Consider the following 21,462-nt stretch of genomic DNA (forward strand, 5'->3'; position numbering starts at 1 on the left):
TGTTGGGGGTCAGAATTTCCTCGCGAAAAGCGGGAAACCCTAGCGCTAAGCCACTTTAAGCGAATGTAAGGCCTCACACCCGGCCTCATATTGGGTAGGCCTCACACCCGGCCTCATATTGGGTAGGCCTAGCAGTGTAGGTAGCTAAATCTCTTACAGGTTGCGAATCTATTCGCGATTGTTGTAACTCGCGATAACCTACTGCTGTAGCTAGCTGCTAACACTATAATATTAACGCAGATACGTATTAAGATTCTATAGCGCAGTCGCGTGCTGCTTATAGATAAGCGTTCTATACTTATGCAGATAGTATATTATATCCTTAATCGCGTTAAGTAATGCGGGCAGGTTATATAGGCGGCGCGCGGTTATTGCAGTAGTTAATGTTTCTTAGGCGGCTAGCGCGTTAGGCGGTTACGCGACCTATAAGAACTCTATGTTTTCTACAGCTTAATATAACGCGTAATAGTAGATAATTGTTAGTGTTGTTACCTAAAAGATATATTCTAATAGCAAAAAGTTAATCTGCGGTGTAAAAATAATAGAATTTAAATAGTAATGCCCGCGAGGATACTAAACGAGGATACCCTTAGATTCCGCTGTTCTAGGTTAGCGAGCTCTAACGCTTAGCCTAGTTCAGCGCGAGAATACGTATCCTCGTCGCCTTATATTAGGTAGAATACCCTTAGATTCCGCTGTTCTAGGTTAGCGAGCCCTAACGCTTAGCCTAGTTCAGCGCGAGAATACGTATCCTCGTCGCCTTATATTAGGTAGGATACCCTTAGATTCTGCTGTTCTAGGTTAGCGAGCCCTAACGCTTAGCCTAGTTTAGCGCGAGGATACGTATCCTCGTCGCCTCATATTAGTTAGGATAGACTCCGTTCTACGCGAACTACAGAAGATACCTAAATCTCTTTATATATACTTTTCCTAGTTAGAAGATAGAAGTAGCTATTACTACTACTAATAAGCTAAAGATAGTATATAAGTTACTTAAAATAATACTCGAGAAGGCATAACGCTAGAGTATTTTATATATTAATAAGAAATAAAAAATAGCACCTTAGCTAAAGAAGAGAGATAAAGTTTATTTGCTTATAAAGAATCTTCGTACTAAGCAACCTAACAAAGAGCTTAATAACGTTAAGGTCGGACTGTTTTTAATTCTTAACTAGAAGAGACTAGTTACGTTTACACTCGACCTTCTATCTAACGCAAAAATCTACCTATAATTCTATATTAATATATTAGAACTAGTAGATTCTAAAACGCTACTCTAGAAAACCTTTTATTTTAAAATAGAAGAGAATAATATCTTTAAGATTAAATAAATTCTTAAATATTAATAACGTAATAATAGAATAGAGTACCTAGTTAAATAGTTAGAATACAATAATAGCGATAACATATAGAAACTAGATACGAACCTTATAAACTACTATTAATACCTTGCAAAATACTACTAATATTAAAGAACTTCTAGTAATTAAGTAGTAACTCTTTAAAGGCGCTCTAGGTACTAGATAATAGGTTTAATAATAAACTCTCGGACAGGCTCGAGAACTCTATCGTCTGCCCAGCCTCTTCGCGTTCTAATTCCTTAATTTCGCGAGACTTAACTGCTATTATATCTTTAGCACGATAGTCTAGCAAATCTATTTATAACCGTAACTACTTCTTATAGAAGCGCTGCACGCGCAACTCTTCTAAGGCCTTCTTATATACCTTTATTACTATATCTTACGTATTATAGCTTTCTTTAATGCAAGCACGTAACTTTTTCTTTTCCGCTGCTAAGCGTTTAAATTCTAACTCTATAATATAGATATTACACCGCTAGCCGCGCTGTAGATACTCGCTGCACTTCTCTAAACAAATATAAACCTTATATATACGCTTATTATACGTATAAGCAGAGCATTTCTAAACTATAGCTTCTCTAAAAGAATTAATAAAGTCGCAGAGATAGTAATAATAGTTAGTGCTAGTAAGAGATTTCTGCTTAGGCATAGTAAGACAGAAAATAAGATAGCTAACGCTACTTATAACGCGGGGCTACTCTAGTTATAAGCTAGGCTTCGCTACTATTATATAACTTAAGAATAACTTACTAGAAGAAGAGAGAATAGTGTTACGATTTAAAGAAGAGACTTAGAAACTAAAGTTCTATAGGCATTAGTGCACCTAAAACGCTAACCTAATAGCTATAAGTAGTTACATAACTTGCTTAGTGCTTAGTGCTCTTAGTATAACTAAGCAACACTAATTAGACTGCAGAATAGCTTAGTGCTTAGTGCTCTTAGTATAACTAAGTAGTACTAAGTAGAATAACACTTATTAAGTATATAGCTTAGACACTAAACTCTTATAGCTTAGTGTGTTTAACTTTGTATAAGACTCTAGTATTTAATCTAAGAATTATACTTCTTTCTTAACCTCTTATAATATTATATTATTCTACTAAACGTGCTATTATACCTCTGTACTATTACATTAATCTTCTAATTATGCTAGTACACTAACCTATCTAACGCACTTACTTATACTCTAAGAACTAACTCTTAGGTTATCTTAGAACAATCTTTATATAAGCTAAGTAAAGTGTTAAATTCGCGTAATTATTCTGCATAAAATAGCCTACTTAGATTTTGTCTAAGCTCTTAGGCGGTAAAGTTTAAAAGCCTTAGAGCTACTGCCTTAGGCCTACCCCTTTATTTCTTATCGGCCTTATTACTCTTACTAAAAATCGCTTAGAGCCTATAGCCCTAAAACGTTCTCTAGAGTAGATAGTAGCCTCGCGCGCGCTTATACGTAATTTCCTATAGCTACTATTTTTTATGTTAGATTTCTACTCTCTCTATAAACGCAATACGCCTATATCTACTTACTATAGACTATCTTAGACTAAAATAGCCTATTATAGGCTATAGTTATCTTATCTAGCTTATTAGTTAAGCTTAAGAGTAGATTAAAGGTAATCTACTCTAAGAGAGAAGATAATATTAGATTCTAGCCCTAAAGAGCTAGAGCTAACTTAGTACTAGCTATAAATACCTTAGAATCGCTATCGTAGCTTAGTAGCGATTCGTCTCTAGTCTTTTTAGAATAATATACCTAATTATAGTCTAATATCGTGTATCTAGTATTTAACCTACGTTGTTATTTAATAGTTTTTAGATTAGTACACTTAGTTTCTAAACTAAATTTACTACGCATAGGCTATTTTACGCTTAGTTTCTGCTAGGTATTATATATTCTAATAATATTAGAATAGAACCTTTAATTAGCTAATTAGACGTTCTACTTTCTAGACTATATTTAAACTATAAAGCTCTGCAAGCAGAGTAATAATAGAAACAGTTTCGCGATAGAAGTACTATACGGGTAGATTGTACTCTACGTTTCGTATCTACTCTGTCTATCTCTGCTCTACTTCCTGTCTTGTTATATCTTACGTCGCATCTACTTCCTCTCGTCGCCCGACTCCTTCACTCGTACCCTCACCTCCATACCATCAACCGGCTTCGCCGTAACCTGATGCGCCGAGAACATCTCGCCCTTCGTCTTCGCCTTGCCATTCCCCTCAACCCGCGCCTCGCCCTTCTCATCCAGATCCAGCTCCCCAAGCCCTTGCTTGACAAAGTCAAAGTGGCGTGCGACGCAAGCGATAATGATCTTGGTCTCCAGGTTCGCGAGTTCAGAACCCGTGCAGCGGCGCGGGCCGCGCTCGTAGGGCCGGAAGCTGCTTTCGGGGATCTGCTTACCGGCGTCGCCGAGCCAGCGCTCGGGCTTGAAGTCGTTGCGGGTGGAGCCGAAGATCTTGGGGTGGCGCTGGATGGTGTATGCGCGGGGTGTTACGCATAGGCCGTCGATGGGGAGGGTGTCGCCGTTGGGAAGGGTGAGCATGGTGTTTGATGCGGGTGGAGCGATGCGCGCGGTCGTGCCGGGTGGGTGGAGTCGTAGGGTCTCTTTGATCAGCGCATCGGTGTAGGGCAGACGGCTCAAGAGTACCCCAGCGTCGGTGCCTCGTAGCGCTTTCACGACGATAGATGGGTGAGTGTCGGAACCAAAGACGTTGTCAAGCTCTTCCCTGAGAGTTCGCGCAACGAAGGGATGTGTATGCAACTCGTAGAAAGCCCATTGGAGAAGGATGGATGTCGTGTCATGGCCGGCGAAGAGGAAGCCGCGTAACGTGTCGCTGGTTTGTTGGAGGATTTGGGGTGTCAGTCGGTCGATGCCGTGGAGGCTGAGGGTTGCGACGCTCTTGTTCTGCGTCTTCGTGTCGATGTCACCCGAAAGCAAAGCTTTGTGCTGCTCCTTGATCTTTGCTTTAAGGATGCGGTCCAGATGCTTGTCTTTCGCGCGGATCTCACGCTCGTTGGCAGAGAAGTAGCCGCGCCATCCGACCCCACCAAACGGGCGCTTGTTGAAGGCTTGCGAGAGGGCGCGGTACGTGAGCAAAACTTCAGATTGCTTCCCGTCGATTTGCGCGTTGAGATCCATGTCGAAAGTTACAATTCCAATGATGTCAAAGACAAGGTTCGTGGTGTAGGCGTCGAGACGAAAGGTTTCGCCAGTTGCGGCCTTCTGTTCCATGAGCTCGATGAAAGTCTCGGATTTGTCCAGAATGACGTCGACCAAACCAAGGAGATGGCTAGGTTGGAAGCCCGGGCGTATGCGCTTGTACAGCGCGTTCCATTCCTCGCCCTGTAGCTCACCGTCAGTTTCTTTACCGTCGCCCACAACTCTACACCTGCTCACACACTACTTACATCGGTAGTAACCAAAGACCTTGAGCCGACCAGAGGTGCTATCTGCTGGATAGAAGGATGCTTTGGCATGCTAGTCCGAAATGCTTTGTTCGGCTTGGTGACTTGTTCCGCGACATCGTTGTCCAGGATGAAGAGCACGGGGAACTTCTCAATCGGGCGGAAGTCGACGAGCAAAACCGGGGGAAATCCAAGCTTCTCAGCTTGTTCGTACAGCATCTCATCGAAGGCGCGTCGAGGATCGCCCTCAGCTGCAATCTTCTCAACCCATGGCCAATGGCCTCGGACGGGATCTGCTGGCTCGGGTTGTGGAAAATGCGAATACTGCTTGAGATCGAGGGGCTTTGCTTTGGTGAACTTTCGCACGAGGTATGTCAGGGCGAGCGGGATTACCGCAAGTAGTAGCAGCCTCCATCGGAACAGGTCATTCAATCGTTCGACGTTCGGCGACGAAAGCAAGTCCAGTAGCGCCATCGTTACTTCCAGAGAGATTGGGAGAGGTCGAAGAGATTGCCACAAAACTGAGGAACGCCCCTCATCTTGCATGCGACAAACATCGCGATGAGGCCACCGGTTCTACCGCGGTAAGCCATCGTGTCAGCGGCGCATTCTACCTGTTGCGTGCGCCATGGCGACGATGACAAGCTTTCGGAGTGTTGTCGGACATGGCAGTTGCATCGATGTGGCAGGTGATCATCTGATTAGATGCGATCAGATTAGATTAGACCGGGATCACCCGCAGCTGATTCGTTCACAGCTCCTCCACGCTGCAAGATGCGCAAAACTCTGCGCCTTGGCTGGGCGGACGACAAGCTTCGTTCAGCTAGTAAGAGTGGGATGTCGAGACTTTGCGCGATATCGTGACATGATGCCAAGATGAAGCAATCGGCGTGGAGATGGTTGTTGAGACGTGAAGGTGAGTGAAGGTGTGGCGCAGACTTTGGTGGGGGAGGTAAGTGAGGCACGGTGCAAGCAGAACGCGTGCGCGTCATTCGGGTGTAGACTCTTTTGCTCGTCTACAGTATAGTATCTACGCCTACTCGAACACGTCGGTAGCGAACCTCTCATTCCTGAGCCCCTCAAACCACTCCCTCGCCTTCGCGTCATCCGCCTCCCGCCCCTCCTTCTCCTTCAACCGCTCCTTCGCGATCCGAATCAGCGTCTCCTGCACGCCGTCGCCCACGCCGCGCGAGCCGCATACAAAGAGCTTCGCGCCCGCCTCGAACTGCTCGATGACGTCGGCGCGATCGTGGTAGACACGGTCTTGGACGTACTTGCAGCCAAGCGACTCGTCTGCCTTGCGCGAGAAGGCGAGGCGGAGTGAGACGGCGCCCATGTCTTCCCAGCGCTTGAGTAGGTCGGCATACATGAGATCCGTGGTTGGCGAGCGGCAGCCGTAGAAGAGGATGGCGGGCGCTAGCTTGCGGCCGGCAGCGATCTGGGCGGCGCGCTCTTGGATGAAGCCGCGGAAGGGGGCGATACCGGTGCCGGCTGCCATCATGATGACAGGGACGCTCTTGGAGTCCTTGGGTAGGTGGAAGGCCTTGTGCGATGGGCGCACGCTGACATGCAGCCTGTCACCCGGCGCAAGGTTCGCGAGGTAGTTAGTAGCTACACCCACGTATTGGCCTTGACCGCTGAGGGCGGGCTGGTTGACAACAGAGTATGTGAGGGTGACGTTGTTCGGGTTCCACAGAGGCGACGACGAGATGGAGTACTGGCGCACTCGCATTGGTGGCTGCATCTTGAGGAAGACGCCGAGTGGCAGCTTAGTCGAGGGGAAACGCTCGAGGAGATCGAGAACCGACACGCGTTTGGCGGTGATCTCAGAGCTGAAGGCTTCATCCGCGAGACGCGCCAGTTCCTTCTTCTCGGCCTCGTCGCGTGTAGTTTCAACAAGCGCAAGCACATTACGCTTGCTGGCAGGTTGAGCAAGTTCTACGTACGCGCCAAGGACATCGATGGCACTGACGGGTGTATCTGTAGGAAGCGTAGTGGGGCCAGCTGAGGAGATAGTGAGCATTGAATCCCAGCTCAACCCGAAGTGTCGCATCGCGCGCTGGATGTTCTCCTTGGGGTTCAAAGGCAGGATAGCCAAGTAGTCGCCCGCTGAGTATGTCATGTCCGAGGGGAGGCTGATCTCGATGTGTCTCTTCTGCCCTGCGTCTCCGCCGGAGAGTACCTCGATCTCCTCCACACGAGCCTCACGAACATCTTGACGTAGCGTAGATGACCTGGGAGCGGTGACTTCGACGTCAAGTGTTGTCTCCAACGAACCTTCGCCATCGGCCTCTGATGATCCGTACTTCTCGCGCATGGTGGGCCACAATACTTGGTCCTCCCAGGTCTCAAAGTCGGTGAAGATGTCTCCTGATGAAGCGTCGGTGCTACCCATCGAAACCATCTTAGTCGCACCTCTTTCTTCGAGCGTAGCGTCCAGGTACTTGGGGATCTTGTGGAATGTCTTCGCCCAGTCCTTGTGACCGCATCCGAAGACGGCATACGAGACATTCTCCAGCTCCTTGCCCTTTAGGGTACCGATCCAGTTGACAAAGTGTGCGGCATTATCAGTAGGCGCGCCCTCGTAGGATGCGGTGATGATGACAATGGGCTTGTCGGTGGGGATACTCTCGCGCACGGCGTCCAGAGTGTCCACAACTTCTGCGTTAAACCCATGGTTTGCGGCGTCGCCAGCAAGGCGGTTAGCAAGCGCTTCGCATGTTCCGGTGTTGGAGCCGTAGTAAATGGCCATAGGCTTGCCCTTGGTGGTCTTCTCTTTCCTGACAGCGGGTGCGCCATTCACAGGAGGAGGGTCGTTGAGCGTAGCCGATGCCAGCGAGCGCTCGAGCGATGTCGCGGAGATTCCATTCCGGAGGTGGGCGCGCATGTAGAAGTCTTTGGGCTTGATCGTGAGCGTCTGCTTGATCTGGAGTTGGTACGACGCGTCTTCCATGGTGAAGTTAAAGTTCTGGAGAAGGATCGCAAGCACCAAGAGGGCCTCTTGCCAGGCGAATGGCCTTCCAATGCAGGCTCGCATGCCGTTGCCAAAGGGCTTCCAGCAGTTGGGGAACTCCTTGTTGCGTCGCTCAAACTCAGCATCAAGCATTCGCTCAGGTCGGAATTCCTCGGCATCTTCACCATATGCGACCGGATCGCGGTGGACCATCGGGAACAACGCAACGAGAGGAACGCCTGCCTTGACTGCATACTTTCCTCCAATCGTGGTGTCTTCCTTGGCAGTCATACCAACCGAAGGTGCAGTGGGTTGGAGACGAAGAGCCTCGCGGAGCACAGCGTTCAAGTAGGGAAGCTTCGTCAAGTGATCAACAGTAATCGGGCCCTTTCCAATCACATCATCGACTTCTTGTTGCGCCTTTTCATACGCCTGAGGGTTCTTGAGAAGATAGTAGAAGGTGAACGATAGCAAGCCCGATGTTGTCTCATGTCCAGCAATCAAGAAGGTGATCATGTTGTCGATGACGTTCTCGTCCGTCATCTTCTTGCCAGTCTTGGAGTCGACACCGTTCAACATGCCGTTCAGTAAGTCTTTCTTATCAGTCGGATTCTCTCTCCTCGTCTTGATGACGTCCAGACTGGTCTTGCGGAGCAGTTCGATGTCTTTCCAGTACTTTTGCGACTCGGCACCGTAGAACATCTGCGAGATGGGGTCTCGCCTTGCGCGGTCTCCGCTGGTCTTGAGGAAGTCGGCCATGGCATCGACGAAGGGATGCATCTTTTGGTAGTAGTAGGAGTTGAAACGGTAGTCCATGGCGCAAAGGGCGATGGTGTCGAGAGTCAGCCGGGTGAAGTCATCCGTAACATGTATGGTGTGCTCAGGGCCGTGTCTTGCCCACTTCATGACGAGTTGCGACGCAATGTCGTGCATCTCGTTGAACATATTGCGAATGGCGAGCGGGCCGAGTTGAGGAAGCAGAACGCGATGCGCAATACCCCAGTTCTCTTCTTGTGGTCCGTAGGATGTGAACAAACCATCGTGAACACCGTTGCGGACCTGTTCTAGTGATGCCGCTATGATTTTCGAGAACCGCTCCTCGTTACAGATCTCGTCCATGTGAGCTTGATTTGCGATAACGACACGCTCGCCGCCAAGGTAGAACTTCCATATCGGGCCTGCACTCATTAGTTGTCGGCTCGCAGATTTGCAGCCAAACTCAGTCCTGTGCAGGAAGCGGATAGCAAGGTGGGTATGCAAAAAGAGAACCACTAACCGTATTTCAGTGTCAGATTACACATAGACTGTATGGGGTTTGTGGCATCGATGTCTGTGATGTTGCCAACGATGGGCAGGCCAGGAGGGCCGGGGATAGGTTCAAGCTCCGCCATGTCGAGGTATAAATAGTAAAAGGTAGAAGGTAAAAGTCCAAGAAATCAAAGTAAACGCTCGTTGGTTGTTGAAGTCGATGTGTTGACCGTTCGTCGTGGCCGGACAGCCCGCTCTATCTATAACGTATGAGAAAGAAATTCACTCGTGCCACGTCGTTTGCATAATGACGCACTGAAACAAACTGGACTCGTTCGCGCGCTCCGAATGCTACCTCCTTGACGCGTTGGGACCACTTTGTTGCTTGGAGAGCAAGATGCCTCGGTCGTCGTTGCGGAATGCGAGCACGCTGATTCGTTGGCCCTGTTTTAGGTAAGTCGCCCGTCGGAGGTTTTCACGTCGGAGGACGGATGAATTGCGTCGGCCGAGCTAGAGGCTGAAGCACATGCAAATCCTCTGGACACACGAGATGAGACGAGAATAGGCCCTGGGCGAGATGCGAAGTGTTGATGGGGCTTAAGAAGGTGCAGCTTGCGAGTGTAAATGCAACGCAATGCCTGGTGGAGCAACTTGGCATTAGGTTCACTTCCATTGGCTTGCGGGGACAAAGCGGTGGAATGATGCGCGTGGACCAGAGTCATCCGCTGGCATTCCGACGATCAGGGTCTACGAGGGTTGACTACAACTTCGCATTAAGGACATCATTGATATCGTAAGGACAGTCTTAGGGTGGTATGTTTCGTGATCGAGCATTCATCATATCTAGGTATCATACAGCAAATTGAGCGGTGGAGGTTGTTGTACTACGAGACAACCTCACCGTGTCTCATCCTTGAATCTTCCAAAAGCAAATACACTACATCATCGAGGTGGTTGGCGCCTTCTCCAAATAAGTGATTTGAGAATCGTCGCGTTGTGTGCAGTGGGAAGCCAATTACATGCGCACCACCAGCGCAGCGAAAGCTCCTAACGCCATTCCTAGTGTTGACAGCGTCCATCTACCAGCACCGGCCTGCATGTTCTCGAACGGGCTACCGTTGCCGTTGGCCGGGGGAGGCGGAGCATCTGTCTCTTCCGACCCCGATGCCGACGATGTCTGCGTAAAGGAGGCGCCTGGTGTCGGCACCGGAGCGGAAGGCTGGGCAGAGGGGCTAGGCGACGAGATCGTGGACACGGGCGTGCCACTAGCCACAGTCGATGTGATGATGCTGCCAGTGCTAATCTGCGTTGGGCCCATGACTATGGGCACGATTATCTGCAGCGTGTTGCCGTCGCCATCGGTCGAAGTCTTTGTTATGGTAGTGCTGATTGCGCTGGTCAGATCAGCGCCAGCATCGTCATGATCGTCGGTTTGGGTCGTGGTGGTGGGCTTGGGTGCGGCGGGCTTCGTTGTCGGGGCTGCGTGCGTGGGTTTCGGAGAGTCGGCGGTGCTCGACACAGCAGCGTAGGCATTTTCCACCACCTCAGCAGGAATCGTGCAGCCGATGGCATCGCAGTAGAGTTCCAGCGGTCCGAGGACGAGTTCGATGTCCGATTCGTCGGCTTTGCACGAGGATACGGCGCACGCGACTGCGCTGGAGAGGTACGAGGTGCTGCTTTCGCTCGTCTGACATATGCCTGGATCCACATCAGTCTGTGTCGCAACGAAGTACGATGGGAGCCAACTCACATTTCCTATAACTGCAGCCGTCGTCTGTGTTCCCAAAGCAGTCCCGCCAACACTGGGGGAGACTCTGCAGCCACCAGTCGCGATGCGCAGCAACACCCAGCGCGAAGACCTGCGCGAACAACAGCCATGTCCCTATAGACGCCCACATAATCATACAAATCGTAACGAGCGACGGTGGTGAGTGTAGTGAGGCAAGGACAACTGCCGCCGCAGCCTTAAGGAGACGTCCATCCCTCTGCGCCTACCACCCTCGCGTCTGTACTCGGGGAAGTTGCATGGCGAGTGGCGTCTGCACCCTTTACAGATGACCGTCAGCCGGAGCCAACCAGTTGCGTGGCATGGATCGTCGCCGTCATCGTGTTTCCCCCGCTTGTGTTTCAGGTCGGGAGCACATCCAGGCGAGGAGGAACTCTGCTCGCCCGTCTTCTCACTATCGTCGCAGACACGCATTGCAACTTCATGCCTTCTGATAAGTTTTGACGATTATCACTCTTCACAAGGGGTCAATGCCGTACAGCCTCTAAACACCCAATATTTGCGGCGTTCTCGATTGCGACATGATGTGCGTCGAGGCTGACGGTGGCGACTTCTGCAACGTTGTTTTTATTCGTATCGACAACTCCAGCTGTCGATTTTATGATATGGCGTCGTCGCAGTGGAGCTGGAGAGTTGATCACTTACCCCATGGTCTTTAACCTCATGTACAGCAAGTCCGTATGCGGGAATGCGACATCCCCGGCTATGCCACCGCTCACAGCGCTGTCCCTGATGGCATCCGTGGTAGCTGAAGTCAAAAGTAGCCTCACCGGCCCCTTGGTGTCCGGTCGTTACAAACGTTAATGTCTTCTCCTGAAGAATCGATAGCGATAGTTCCATAGGCTTGGTATCCACGACTTCAATAAGAGCTCCGACGGCTACCATGCAGACAGGGAGAAGAGGCAGATCTGCGGGTGTGTACTTCAAGTCGCGTAGCAGACATTGCTCATTCAGCAAAAAGCAGGCCTGACATGGCGCTTTTTGTATCGTGATCCATCGCGCCGTTCATGCGGCATCCTCAAATACACCCCTGTGTTACCAGAATCCTCGTGACATTGCATCCTGTTGACTTTGGTATACCTGGCGCAATTCTTCGATTCTATATCGTTCTTATGTTACTAGATTCGTAACTCTGAGCAATCCATTCAATGCAGCTACATTACCTCATCCCTTCGTCTTCAGCCTCTTCATCACGAAACCCGGAGGCGCCGGTCTAACAGCCCTCTTAAACACCTCTTCCCACAAGTCATCGAGTTTACCCTTCATCTGCACATATTCTTCCTGCCTCACCCAAACAGCATACTCAATCACTCTCAAAAACGTTCTTTCCCCTCTCAGCAGAGCATGTCTACTCAGCTGAAGTGGCACAGCCCAATGCTCCAAATTCACCCAATCGTGAACCAGGAACTTGTACGCGGTGTGCACCGCTACCGCAACAAGCGTTGCATCACTCATCTCTGGTCGATAACATGATCGGGGAGTGGGGTAGGGTATAGGGGCAGTGATGAGTCCACTTCCATCTTGACTTGAGACCGCATATTCATACTTACGCTCGTCTTCACGCTGGGATGTGAAAGAAGATGCTACACGATAGCGGAGCAGTAGGCATAAGGCGAGAGGGATGGTATCTGGACTTGCGTGATCAGCAGGGGTAAAGTCCATATTGAGGAATTGGAGCAGGCCTTGGCACACGGTTGTCATGAATTGCGTGGGGCGTAGAGTGTCGCTATTGGGGTTGATGTGTTGGGTTTTGCCGCTGTCCGTTGACGATGGACGGACCGTAGACTCTACGACGTCGAGTGGGGCATGTAGGATGAATGTGCTGAGACGAGCAAGGAAAGACGATGTGTAAGGCTGGGGCGGAATGAGATAGTGGTTGACGGTGTTAGAAGACGCTTGTGGAGTCATGTCGATCCAGGCGTGGGTGTCTTTTTAGCAAAGGCTGTCAGTCAACTACGCGCACATGGGGAAGAGAAAGAGAGTAGAATGAAACGCATTTCTTAAGGGCACACGCGAGTTGTGTTGTGAAAGCAGGGTCGTGAATCTGCACTATGCCAATGAATACTACTGAGTAAAGTGTATGAAGCCTGCGGGCTGTGACAATGTTCTCACAACACATCTTAGCTCTGTGCTGTCTCAATGTCGCACGACGGAGCGCTTGCAAAACACCTAATCATGATCAGATCATAATGAGATCGTCGCTACGTCCACTTGCGATATCCAGAGTAGGTTCAAGCCGTCAAAAGAAAACGTCATCCTGATCTTCGAGCAACATCTCCCACACGATCTCGAACCTGCCCACAAACTCCTTGAAGTCAGCCTCATGTACCCAAGTCCTGAAGTCCAGGTCCTTCAAGAACGCAATCTCAGAGCCCTGAAGGTCTGCATATTGTCTACCCATGATGTCTGCCCACACCTTTGGTGCTACCCTGCTGTCGCAAAGATTTCCATACGCAGTCTTGATGGCTGCAGCAAGCCTAAGACTCTCCTCGTGCGTCTGCGAGTTGCATACCCCATCGCGCGTCAAGACCCTGAACTTCAGCAGGAGGAAGAGGGCACAAGGGATCACGTCCTTACTCACCGCCCATCTTTGACTTCCGTTTCTCAGCCAGTTTGATACGCGCGTACAAGTTCTGGTCATCAGGTAGCCGGGCTCGATACGTAGATCGGATGGGTTGATAAGGGCGAGAAGGGCTCTAAGGTCGGCTTCAGTCGCGGCGGACATGATGTTGTATAAGAGATCCGGGGGTACACTAGTGATGAAGCCTGCGAGCTTAGTCAAGTCATCGTCTAGGTAGTATTGCGTGATGTCTGCGGTGGGCACACTGCCTGGATTTGTACGTGGAGTAAATGGAGGTGAGATCCGTATGGTTGACATTTTCTGAGTATGGTAGTGACCTGGTGCTATGTGGTAAGACTGTACAGTGTGTGAATGAACCCGGAGAAGAGAGCTTGTTGCCTGTGGCGGGGATTGTCTACTCTACTCTAGTACTTTGGAATGACCTTGTAGCGCCTAAAGTCATTGTATATCGAACCCGTTCGTGGTTATGCACAGTGCATCATGGTCCATTCGTTCGTCGAACAAGACGACGGTGGTCATTAGTGGAATGGCCGAGCCCGATAGCTACCTGTGCCTGTCTGTCTCCTTGTCGCTCGCTGTAGTTCCACGAAGGCGGCCTTTGGATTCATCGTTTTGCTGGATCCCGCGTCACGAAGGAAGTATTGGCGATTCGACGTTGCGCTCGTACCTCGGCCTGGATGGTGCTGGTTGATGGATGAAAGGTAGGGTGAAAGAGCTATCTGCTTCGGGCTAGATCTCCCGGCGCTCCGCAGCTTCTTTCCCCGCATGCTGCACCTGCCCGTCCTCCACTTTCCAATGGCTGTCCCGCTGCCACCTGCTTCCAACCTCCACGCCATCCTCCTCGTCACCAAGTCGCGGTCGCTCGGCCCCCGACTCGTCTTCCACTACCCACCGCTCTCGCCCTCAGCAGCTGCACTCGCCGCCGCGAAAGACCCGGCTTGGTTCAGGCACGACACGTCGACGGCCAGCGTCGATTCGCGCAGCTCCGACAGCGAATGGGACAGCAGCACCGACTCGGACGACGACAATGACATCGAGATAGGCAGTCGCACCAGCGGCGGTCGCGCATCGGGGAGGACCCTGACCGGCCGCGTGAGCGACAAGTCGAAGCTGGGATCGGGGTTATGGGGCAAGCAAGAGACAATCGACGAGGAGGATGCGGATGACAACAATGATCAGGACGGTAATGGACATCGAGGCAAGGGTGGAGATCACGACTGGGATACCGTGCTGGGCTTCAAGATGGATGCGCTGGAGAAGATGTTGAGCCCGAGCAAAGAATACAACAAGAGGCGCTTCGAGCTTGGCGTTGAGAGCATCGTCTTTCTCGGCGCGCCCATGTTTGTAAGGGACGACGGGCTCTGGAAGAAGGCGAAGCGGAAGAAGAAGAAGCGCTCTGACCAGCAGAAGCTTGAAGATGGCGATCTGGTCAGGAATCTCACGAGCGCAAGCGACGACGATCACGCGAACTCCCCCGAACCGTCGACCGAACCGGTCCCAGGATTCGAGCCAGGCTACGGCCACGACTCCATGTCGAGTGGGCCGTCGGAGGCTGGATCAGATGCACGCAGCAACTCGACGAGCCTTGACATCAACAACCCAGACATGACCATGTTCAACGTCGTCTTCGTGCTGAACCCGCCTGCGCTGGAATACCAACAACGTGTCAAGGAGATGTACGAAAACGTCACGCGCAAGTATGCCAAAGCACTCAAGTACGAAGAGGCGCGGTTCCAGTACGTGTGGAAGGAATCCAAGCGCATCATCGACATCAAGCAGCGCGCCAAGGAGACGAACGAGTCGCTCACGGCGACATGGCGCAAGATTGTCAGCACGTCGCCGCTCGCCAAATCTATCGCTATCATGTTCGACGCGATATCGCACGACAAGATAGCCCACATCCACTTCGATGCGACGTTCAACACATCTTTTCAGATCCCACAGGCCGATTCCACTCCCTACCTCCCCACCGCGATCGAGCCGCAGATGCCAGGTCTGTGGCTCACGACATCGAACGTGATACTTGAAGACGACGATGCGCCTATGACACAGCATGCCGCCTTGCTGCTTTTGGAGGATGCCGAAGTGCTGATCAAAGACCTGGGCGGTGATACCGGTGGCAACGCCGCAGCCATCGCATTCTATATACGCAACATCATACCCACAAAGTCGCTACTCAAGATCTCGAAGAAACACAACATATCTGCGCACGATATGGAATACATAGCAAGCCATCTTGTCTACTGGCGGCGGGCACGTCTCGTCGCTCCTCTATCACCACGCGACACATACATCGTCAGTCCAAACGCCGACATGACTGTGCTCCCGGCTGCGATATCAGTATATGCGCAGCGCTTCTCCACGTTACCTACGCTGCCCAAAGTACTGAGCATGCTCTCCGGTACACCTCGGCCGTACAGGAACTTCATACCCACCGCCGAACATCGGGAAGCGTACATGGAGATTCTAGCGTGGCTCATGCGCGGCGGCTGGGTGACCCAGTTGCGCACATTCGCTTGGGTGCGCGTAACGCCTGAGATCAAGGCGCAAGTCGCAGCAGAGATGGAGCGCGAAGAGCGCATCAAGAAAGCTGAAGAGGCGCGCAGAGAGCTGATGAGCGACAACGATTCGGTGGCGGATAGTCTCCTCTCCGACAAGCGAAGCAGCTTGCTTTCGCTAAACTCCGCGAGGACTTCATCGCCTTTGCGCCGCACGCGCAGAGATGCGGACGAGGAGATGGAGAGCAGCACGATACTGAGCCCACGACTCGGATCGACCGCCATGTCGCGTAGCGTTTCTGCGCGCACGAGTTCGGACGCCGGGAGTACGAGCAGTCAACGCACGACCATTGCGCTTACGCCATCGCAGAGAGCGGAGTCGCCATCTCATCTCGGGCTTCGAGATGTTAAACCCCATCGCCCGTCGCCTCTACATCTGAAGCCGACCTCCCCATCTCCATCGCGCAATTCGATAGTCTCGCCCACATCTCCGGTAGAGAAGCTGGCCCCACCCGACCCATCATCCTTCGCACCCACCACCATTCTATCGCCGCAAAAAGCATCGTCGATAGAAGCGCGGTGGCTCGATAAGATCGCCCAGACATTTGAAGAGGCGGCAATCATCTCGACTAATCCCAGTCCGCCAAAACACGCAGACGGTGGGTTGGGTGGCATATCCGGTAAAGAGCTGCGAGAGAGCTGGCCCATGCTGCTCAGGCATCTAGATGGTAAGCATGCGATCGAGGACGTGTCGGCTAGAGAGGGTATCAAGCGGAAGCGGGTCGCGGTGCTGTTCAATGCGGTCAAGGAGAGAGGATGGCTGGTCATTGCGCGGCATTGGTGAGTTTGTGGATGATGTCGCGGTGATGCTTGATTCGATACCCGTGTGTTGGCCTATGGCTGATTGGTTCGGAACCGTAGTTCTCTCAACCCACCTCATTCCAAAGAAAAGAGTGAACACCCTGGAGCCTACGTTGACGTTGGGATGACTACTTTGCACGATTTTAACTTGATGTAGGCCGCAGGCTTGTTTCGTTTTTTACTTGCATAATGCGAACACTCTGGTTCTTTCGCGCAACAACATGATCGCTTGATCCATAGTTCTGGGATTCATACCCACCCGTGTCATTGGTACTTCGCGAAGAAAACAAGGTCGGGCCTTGAGTACTTCCCTTTGGAAGTGATATTACGCAACGCTCAACCATGGCTTAACTTTTCGTGGAAATTTCTGCCATGGCGATACTTCATATATAATCTATCCCTCCTCTGTCTTCTTCCTTACCATCTTCGAAAGCGCAGTCTACTCTGCAACCGCTTTCCGCACCACTACCAAGTCAAACCACTACCAAGTCAAACTACCACCAAAATGCGTGGACTCTTCGCCTTCCCCTTGGCCCTGGCCCTGGCCTCTGTTGCTTTCGCCGGCCCTCTTTGGATACCGACACCTGCGGCGCCTTCAACTCCTGACTTCACTCCCAAGCCGCGCATGACTGCCGTCTCGGTCGTCGTTGCCGCTCCTCCTGTTCCGACAACCACCCACGCTCCCGCAGTCATCGCAACCCGCACGACGCTCATCACGATGGCGTCCGGCCTCGAGCCCCGCAAGCACAAGCACCACCACCACCATGACGACTACCCCGGCTACGGCGACTGTTCCGAGTACTGGGACGGCAGACTGATTACCAATTGCCCCTCCGTTATCGCCACCACGTAAGTCCTTGCTCATTATTGAAGCCAAATGAGGTTTCATCAATCGAATACAAAAGCTAACGAGATTTGCAGCCTCGACTACCATGGTACGCATCCGCTTATAACTTTGGATGGCGGGAGGTGTCTTAATCCTGATTGCGAGGGGAAGTATGGGGGGTATGAGAATTGGGTTGGGCGGCATGGAGGGAAGAAGACAATGGTCTGATAGGCTACTTCTAGAATCCCCATCAATTTCAGTCAGTACTCTACTGGGTGACGGGGTATTCACGATTATTTGCGAGATTGTTGGTCGTGTTGGGTGTTTGTAGTCGCGTTCTTTCGATTTGATATCGTGATGTTGTTCGCTTCGCTTGATACTTACAACGCTCTATGGAATTACCAAGATTCTGGGACGGAACGCCACGATGCGACTCGCTGATACCAACGTTACATTGAGGTCCTGGTTATTTCGTGCCTCCTCAGGTTTCGCCCTCGAAATAAAAGTGCTGTCTGTCGGATACGACACTAAGATACCCTAGCGCCGCTAAATGCTATCAAGGCATGCGCGAAGTTTTGCGTAAATGGGTATGCATTGCCGAACCTGGTTAACGTGTCGAAGGTGAGATTTAGGTGCTATGGGAGTGAAGAACAGTACAATCGTGGTAGCCAACGCGAATTTGCCCGACTCTCCGCAAACCAGTGTTCATGACTAGTCGGCTTCGACCCGTCGTATGGTAGGTGTGTTGATTATACCAAGCTGAAGATGTATTGGTCGCGCACGCAAGTTTGGATACGCAGTACCGCAGAAACATCAGGGCCACATTCATCGATAAATGCTCGCATTCCACTCTTTTCATTTTTCTGAAATACGTCCTTCCTCACACAGTGTCTTCACGGCAACACCTCAGATTGCAACCATATTAAGACACAAAACCACCAAGAACTTCTCTCATCACCATGAAGTTCACCACTATCTTGGCTGCAGTCACCAGCCTCTTCACGGCTTCTGTCATCGCACACGAGCAATGGGTCTACAATGACCACCGTCGGCCTCACGTGCAGCGCGCAGTTACGATACTAGGTATGTATTCCGTGCTGATGGCATGAGCTATCATCGCGGCTCCACAAACTGTTAAGCTAACCCTCCACAGCGGATGGCTATGCCCATACAGCAGAATATGGTGCTCTATGTGCACGCTGGGACGGACCCCGCTGCCTCGACGACGAGGAAGGACCAAATATCTTCGACGGGGAAGAGCGTAAACGTCAGGAACTTCAAAGCCCTCAGGAGAAGCAAGAGGAGGCCCTCAGAGAGTTGAAGAAGATCGAGAAGATCTGGGATGGATATTACGCGGAGATGAATAATCTCAAGAAGATGGAGAAGATCTACGGCGGATTTCAAAAGCAGATGGATAAGCTTGAGAAGATGGCAAAGCTTTTCAGCAAGTACCCAGAGGCCTCTGAGCTTGAGGACAGTGGCGCAAGTGCCGAAGAGATGTTGTAGGTAGTGACGACTGAGGGGGTTTTGATGGCTCCAGATACTCGCTGGAGACGTGCTGTGTGACGGGCCATAAAGCCAAATTGCATACGCGCACAGGTCATCCTTCTCGGTGGATACGTAGACATGGCAGTCGGAAGCAGGTCGAACTTAACCGTCGCACAATGAAACGAACCTGATCTCAGTATTGTGGCTGTAGAAGATACATGCAATGAAGAAGATGTGATGTCGACCTGTACTGCAGCCGCAATGCACCACGCACGTCATCCCGAGGTTGCAAGGATGAAGGCGCAGCACAGGCCACCGAACGAGGCCGATCGCGCTAAGTTTATCCAGCCCTCACGCCATCACAGTCACCACTACACTTCCACACGACCACCAAGCCCGCCTACTACCCCACGGACTCCCGAAGTCTTTTCAGTCAAAGAATTCAGCAAGTTTCCGACCGCTATGAGCAACTTTGGAGGCGCCGGACTTGGGCAAAAGGTCCAGAAGCCGAATCCGTAAGTTCTTTGCTCAATGCGCACGTCTCGTTTCGACCCTTGAGTACTCAGACCACATGGCTGCCTCTTCCCATCTTGCGAGTCCTTGTGCTAACAATCGTTGCACTTCAGGCCAGAGCGCGGCTCATTCCCTCTCGACCACGACGGTACGCTTCATAAACCCTTTACGTCCTCTTTCACGTCCCATTGAACCAATCGAACCATCTCCGCACCGAGCCGTCATCGCTCTTTGTACAAACAACCCGCTGACACGGCATTTCAGGAGAATGCAAGGACATCATGCTCTCGTACCTCCGATGCATCAAGTCGCATCGTGGGACCAACGACCCTGAATGCCGCGGCCTCTCCAAGTCATACTTGTCGTGTCGCATGGATCGGTACGTACCATTTCCTGCATCAATTCGATCAGCCATTGCTGTATCTTCATACAAACATATTGCGACACTTATCTTCCCATTAGCTTTCCACGCCATTCTGTCATTCCAATTCGGCAGCATCCGCGGAATCGCGCCCTTTCCTGTCACTTTGCCATTCTTTCTGTATCATGAGCATGTGGCTGACTATTATCGCAATATTAGAAACCTGATGGCCCCGGATTCCTTCAAGAACCTCGGCTTCGGCGAAGACAGTGACGGCCCTGCCACCACCGCTGCAAACACATCTCAATCATCACACCTCCACGGCCAAGACAAACCTCGCGGAACTTAGGATAACGCGTTGCTGTTCGAGCGAAGGACAAAGATCACGCGGTCAACCGTTCGGTAGCATCCGGAGAACGTGGCTCACATAAACCCCTCGGAATGCGTCTCCACTCTTTCTTCCGAACACCTTCGACGCACCAGACGACTCATATGCATGCTCGTGCATACGCTACTTGCGCGCTCTGCAACGAGACCGCACATTCGACAGGTGACATTGAGGGGCGGCCCTGGATCAGGCCGGCGACGCCTGTAGTGAGACAAGGGGGGTGGCTGGATGGCGGGCATTGGCATCCGTCTCCGCGAAAGACACAAATAAAAGCAAGTTGTGCACAACAAGGAAAGTCCACGACAGCTTGGCAGATGCTGCAGACACCGAGGATACTGGTGATACCCGAGCGCGCCACAACAGATGCGCTGGAAGACAAGGCAGTGCAGATAACACGGTAGCTTCATCTGAATCACATTGTTCTTCGTAGAACCTCGATAAGATAGCGGCACGAATACACCTTGTTCACCGCTACACCTCTCCATCGATCGCCATCCCTCATCATCCTGCTGTTGCTGCGACTGTCCCACCCGATCTTCAAGCGAGACCTGCAAGTCATCTCCCCACAAAATCTAGATCTAAGAAACGGCGCTGCGCTGCAGATTGGGGGGGGAGGGGGTGTAACCGTCGTATAGCCAGCTAGCTGACACTGCCGATGGGGGCACGATGACTTACTCAACATCCATCTTCCCTGCTGAAATAGTCCGGTTAACTGAGCACGTGCAATGCACATCTTTGGTAGCGCCGTGAATGCTTTGTTTTTCGCGCTGCTGGTGTTTCTGTCTCTGAAACAGTGTGGTTGTGTCTACCGGGGGTTCGTGTTGTGACGTCGGTGGCAGACGGGCTTCTCACGTTTCTGTGGGAGGGCCTGAGAGACGGGCGAGTGCGGGTTTGGCGTCGCGCAAGGCACCGTGTATCTGTCGCGACGAGGAAATATTGGCTGAATCAAGATGAGAAAGCGTTGGTCTCCTTCGCTCGACCTGATCCGCATGCATGCGCAGTGTTATGCTAGCTATACAGAACATGCGAACTAGCGATTACGACCGCTTAACTGTGCATACTATCATACCATAACGTACCTCGCTATTGACCCTCATAACACAGCTATCCACACTAGCGTGCATACGTACGCATGTTGCACGACAGATGTCAGTACCGATCCCAACACCTCACGCCACCTGCCGACTCCC

General features: G+C 51.3%; 7 protein-coding genes across 7 annotated transcripts; 3 read left to right on the top strand and 4 right to left on the bottom strand.

The window, feature by feature from the left end:
- Positions 1–3,462: 3,462 nt before the first annotated feature.
- Positions 3,463–5,243, bottom strand: J4E86_011667 (uncharacterized protein; the record flags this gene model as incomplete). The annotated part of the gene is made up of 2 exons (XM_051452158.1): positions 3,463–4,707; positions 4,773–5,243. The coding sequence occupies 2 exons, from the start codon at positions 5,241–5,243 to the stop codon at positions 3,463–3,465; spliced, it is 1,716 nt and encodes a 571-aa protein (XP_051296656.1).
- A 562-nt stretch (positions 5,244–5,805) lies between these two features.
- On the bottom strand, positions 5,806–9,113 carry J4E86_011668 (uncharacterized protein; the record flags this gene model as incomplete). Its single annotated transcript, XM_051452159.1, has 2 exons — positions 5,806–8,900; positions 8,999–9,113. The coding sequence occupies 2 exons, from the start codon at positions 9,111–9,113 to the stop codon at positions 5,806–5,808; spliced, it is 3,210 nt and encodes a 1,069-aa protein (XP_051296657.1).
- An 872-nt stretch (positions 9,114–9,985) lies between these two features.
- On the bottom strand, positions 9,986–11,170 carry J4E86_011669 (uncharacterized protein; the record flags this gene model as incomplete). Its single annotated transcript, XM_051452160.1, has 2 exons — positions 9,986–10,668; positions 11,047–11,170. The coding sequence occupies 2 exons, from the start codon at positions 11,168–11,170 to the stop codon at positions 9,986–9,988; spliced, it is 807 nt and encodes a 268-aa protein (XP_051296658.1).
- A 1,825-nt stretch (positions 11,171–12,995) lies between these two features.
- Positions 12,996–13,634, bottom strand: J4E86_011670 (uncharacterized protein; the record flags this gene model as incomplete). The annotated part of the gene is made up of 1 exon (XM_051452161.1): positions 12,996–13,634. One exon carries the CDS (start codon positions 13,632–13,634, stop codon positions 12,996–12,998), a length of 639 nt encoding a protein of 212 aa, XP_051296659.1.
- A 498-nt stretch (positions 13,635–14,132) lies between these two features.
- On the top strand, positions 14,133–16,679 carry NPR3 (Nitrogen permease regulator 3; the record flags this gene model as incomplete). Its single annotated transcript, XM_051452162.1, has 1 exon — positions 14,133–16,679. One exon carries the CDS (start codon positions 14,133–14,135, stop codon positions 16,677–16,679), a length of 2,547 nt encoding a protein of 848 aa, XP_051296660.1.
- Positions 16,680–18,481: 1,802 nt separating this feature from the next.
- On the top strand, positions 18,482–19,028 carry J4E86_011672 (uncharacterized protein; the record flags this gene model as incomplete). The annotated part of the gene is made up of 2 exons (XM_051452163.1): positions 18,482–18,605; positions 18,676–19,028. 2 exons carry the CDS (start codon positions 18,482–18,484, stop codon positions 19,026–19,028), a joined length of 477 nt encoding a protein of 158 aa, XP_051296661.1.
- A 243-nt stretch (positions 19,029–19,271) lies between these two features.
- On the top strand, positions 19,272–20,233 carry J4E86_011673 (uncharacterized protein; the record flags this gene model as incomplete). Its single annotated transcript, XM_051452164.1, has 4 exons — positions 19,272–19,525; positions 19,637–19,671; positions 19,788–19,902; positions 20,104–20,233. The coding sequence occupies 4 exons, from the start codon at positions 19,272–19,274 to the stop codon at positions 20,231–20,233; spliced, it is 534 nt and encodes a 177-aa protein (XP_051296662.1).
- Between the last annotated feature and the right edge of the window lie 1,229 nt (positions 20,234–21,462).

Source organism: Alternaria arbusti (assembly GCF_024043155.1).
Source record: "Alternaria arbusti strain BMP 1465 chromosome Unknown scaffold_40, whole genome shotgun sequence".
In the NCBI taxonomy this organism is placed as follows: domain Eukaryota; kingdom Fungi; phylum Ascomycota; class Dothideomycetes; order Pleosporales; family Pleosporaceae; genus Alternaria; species Alternaria arbusti.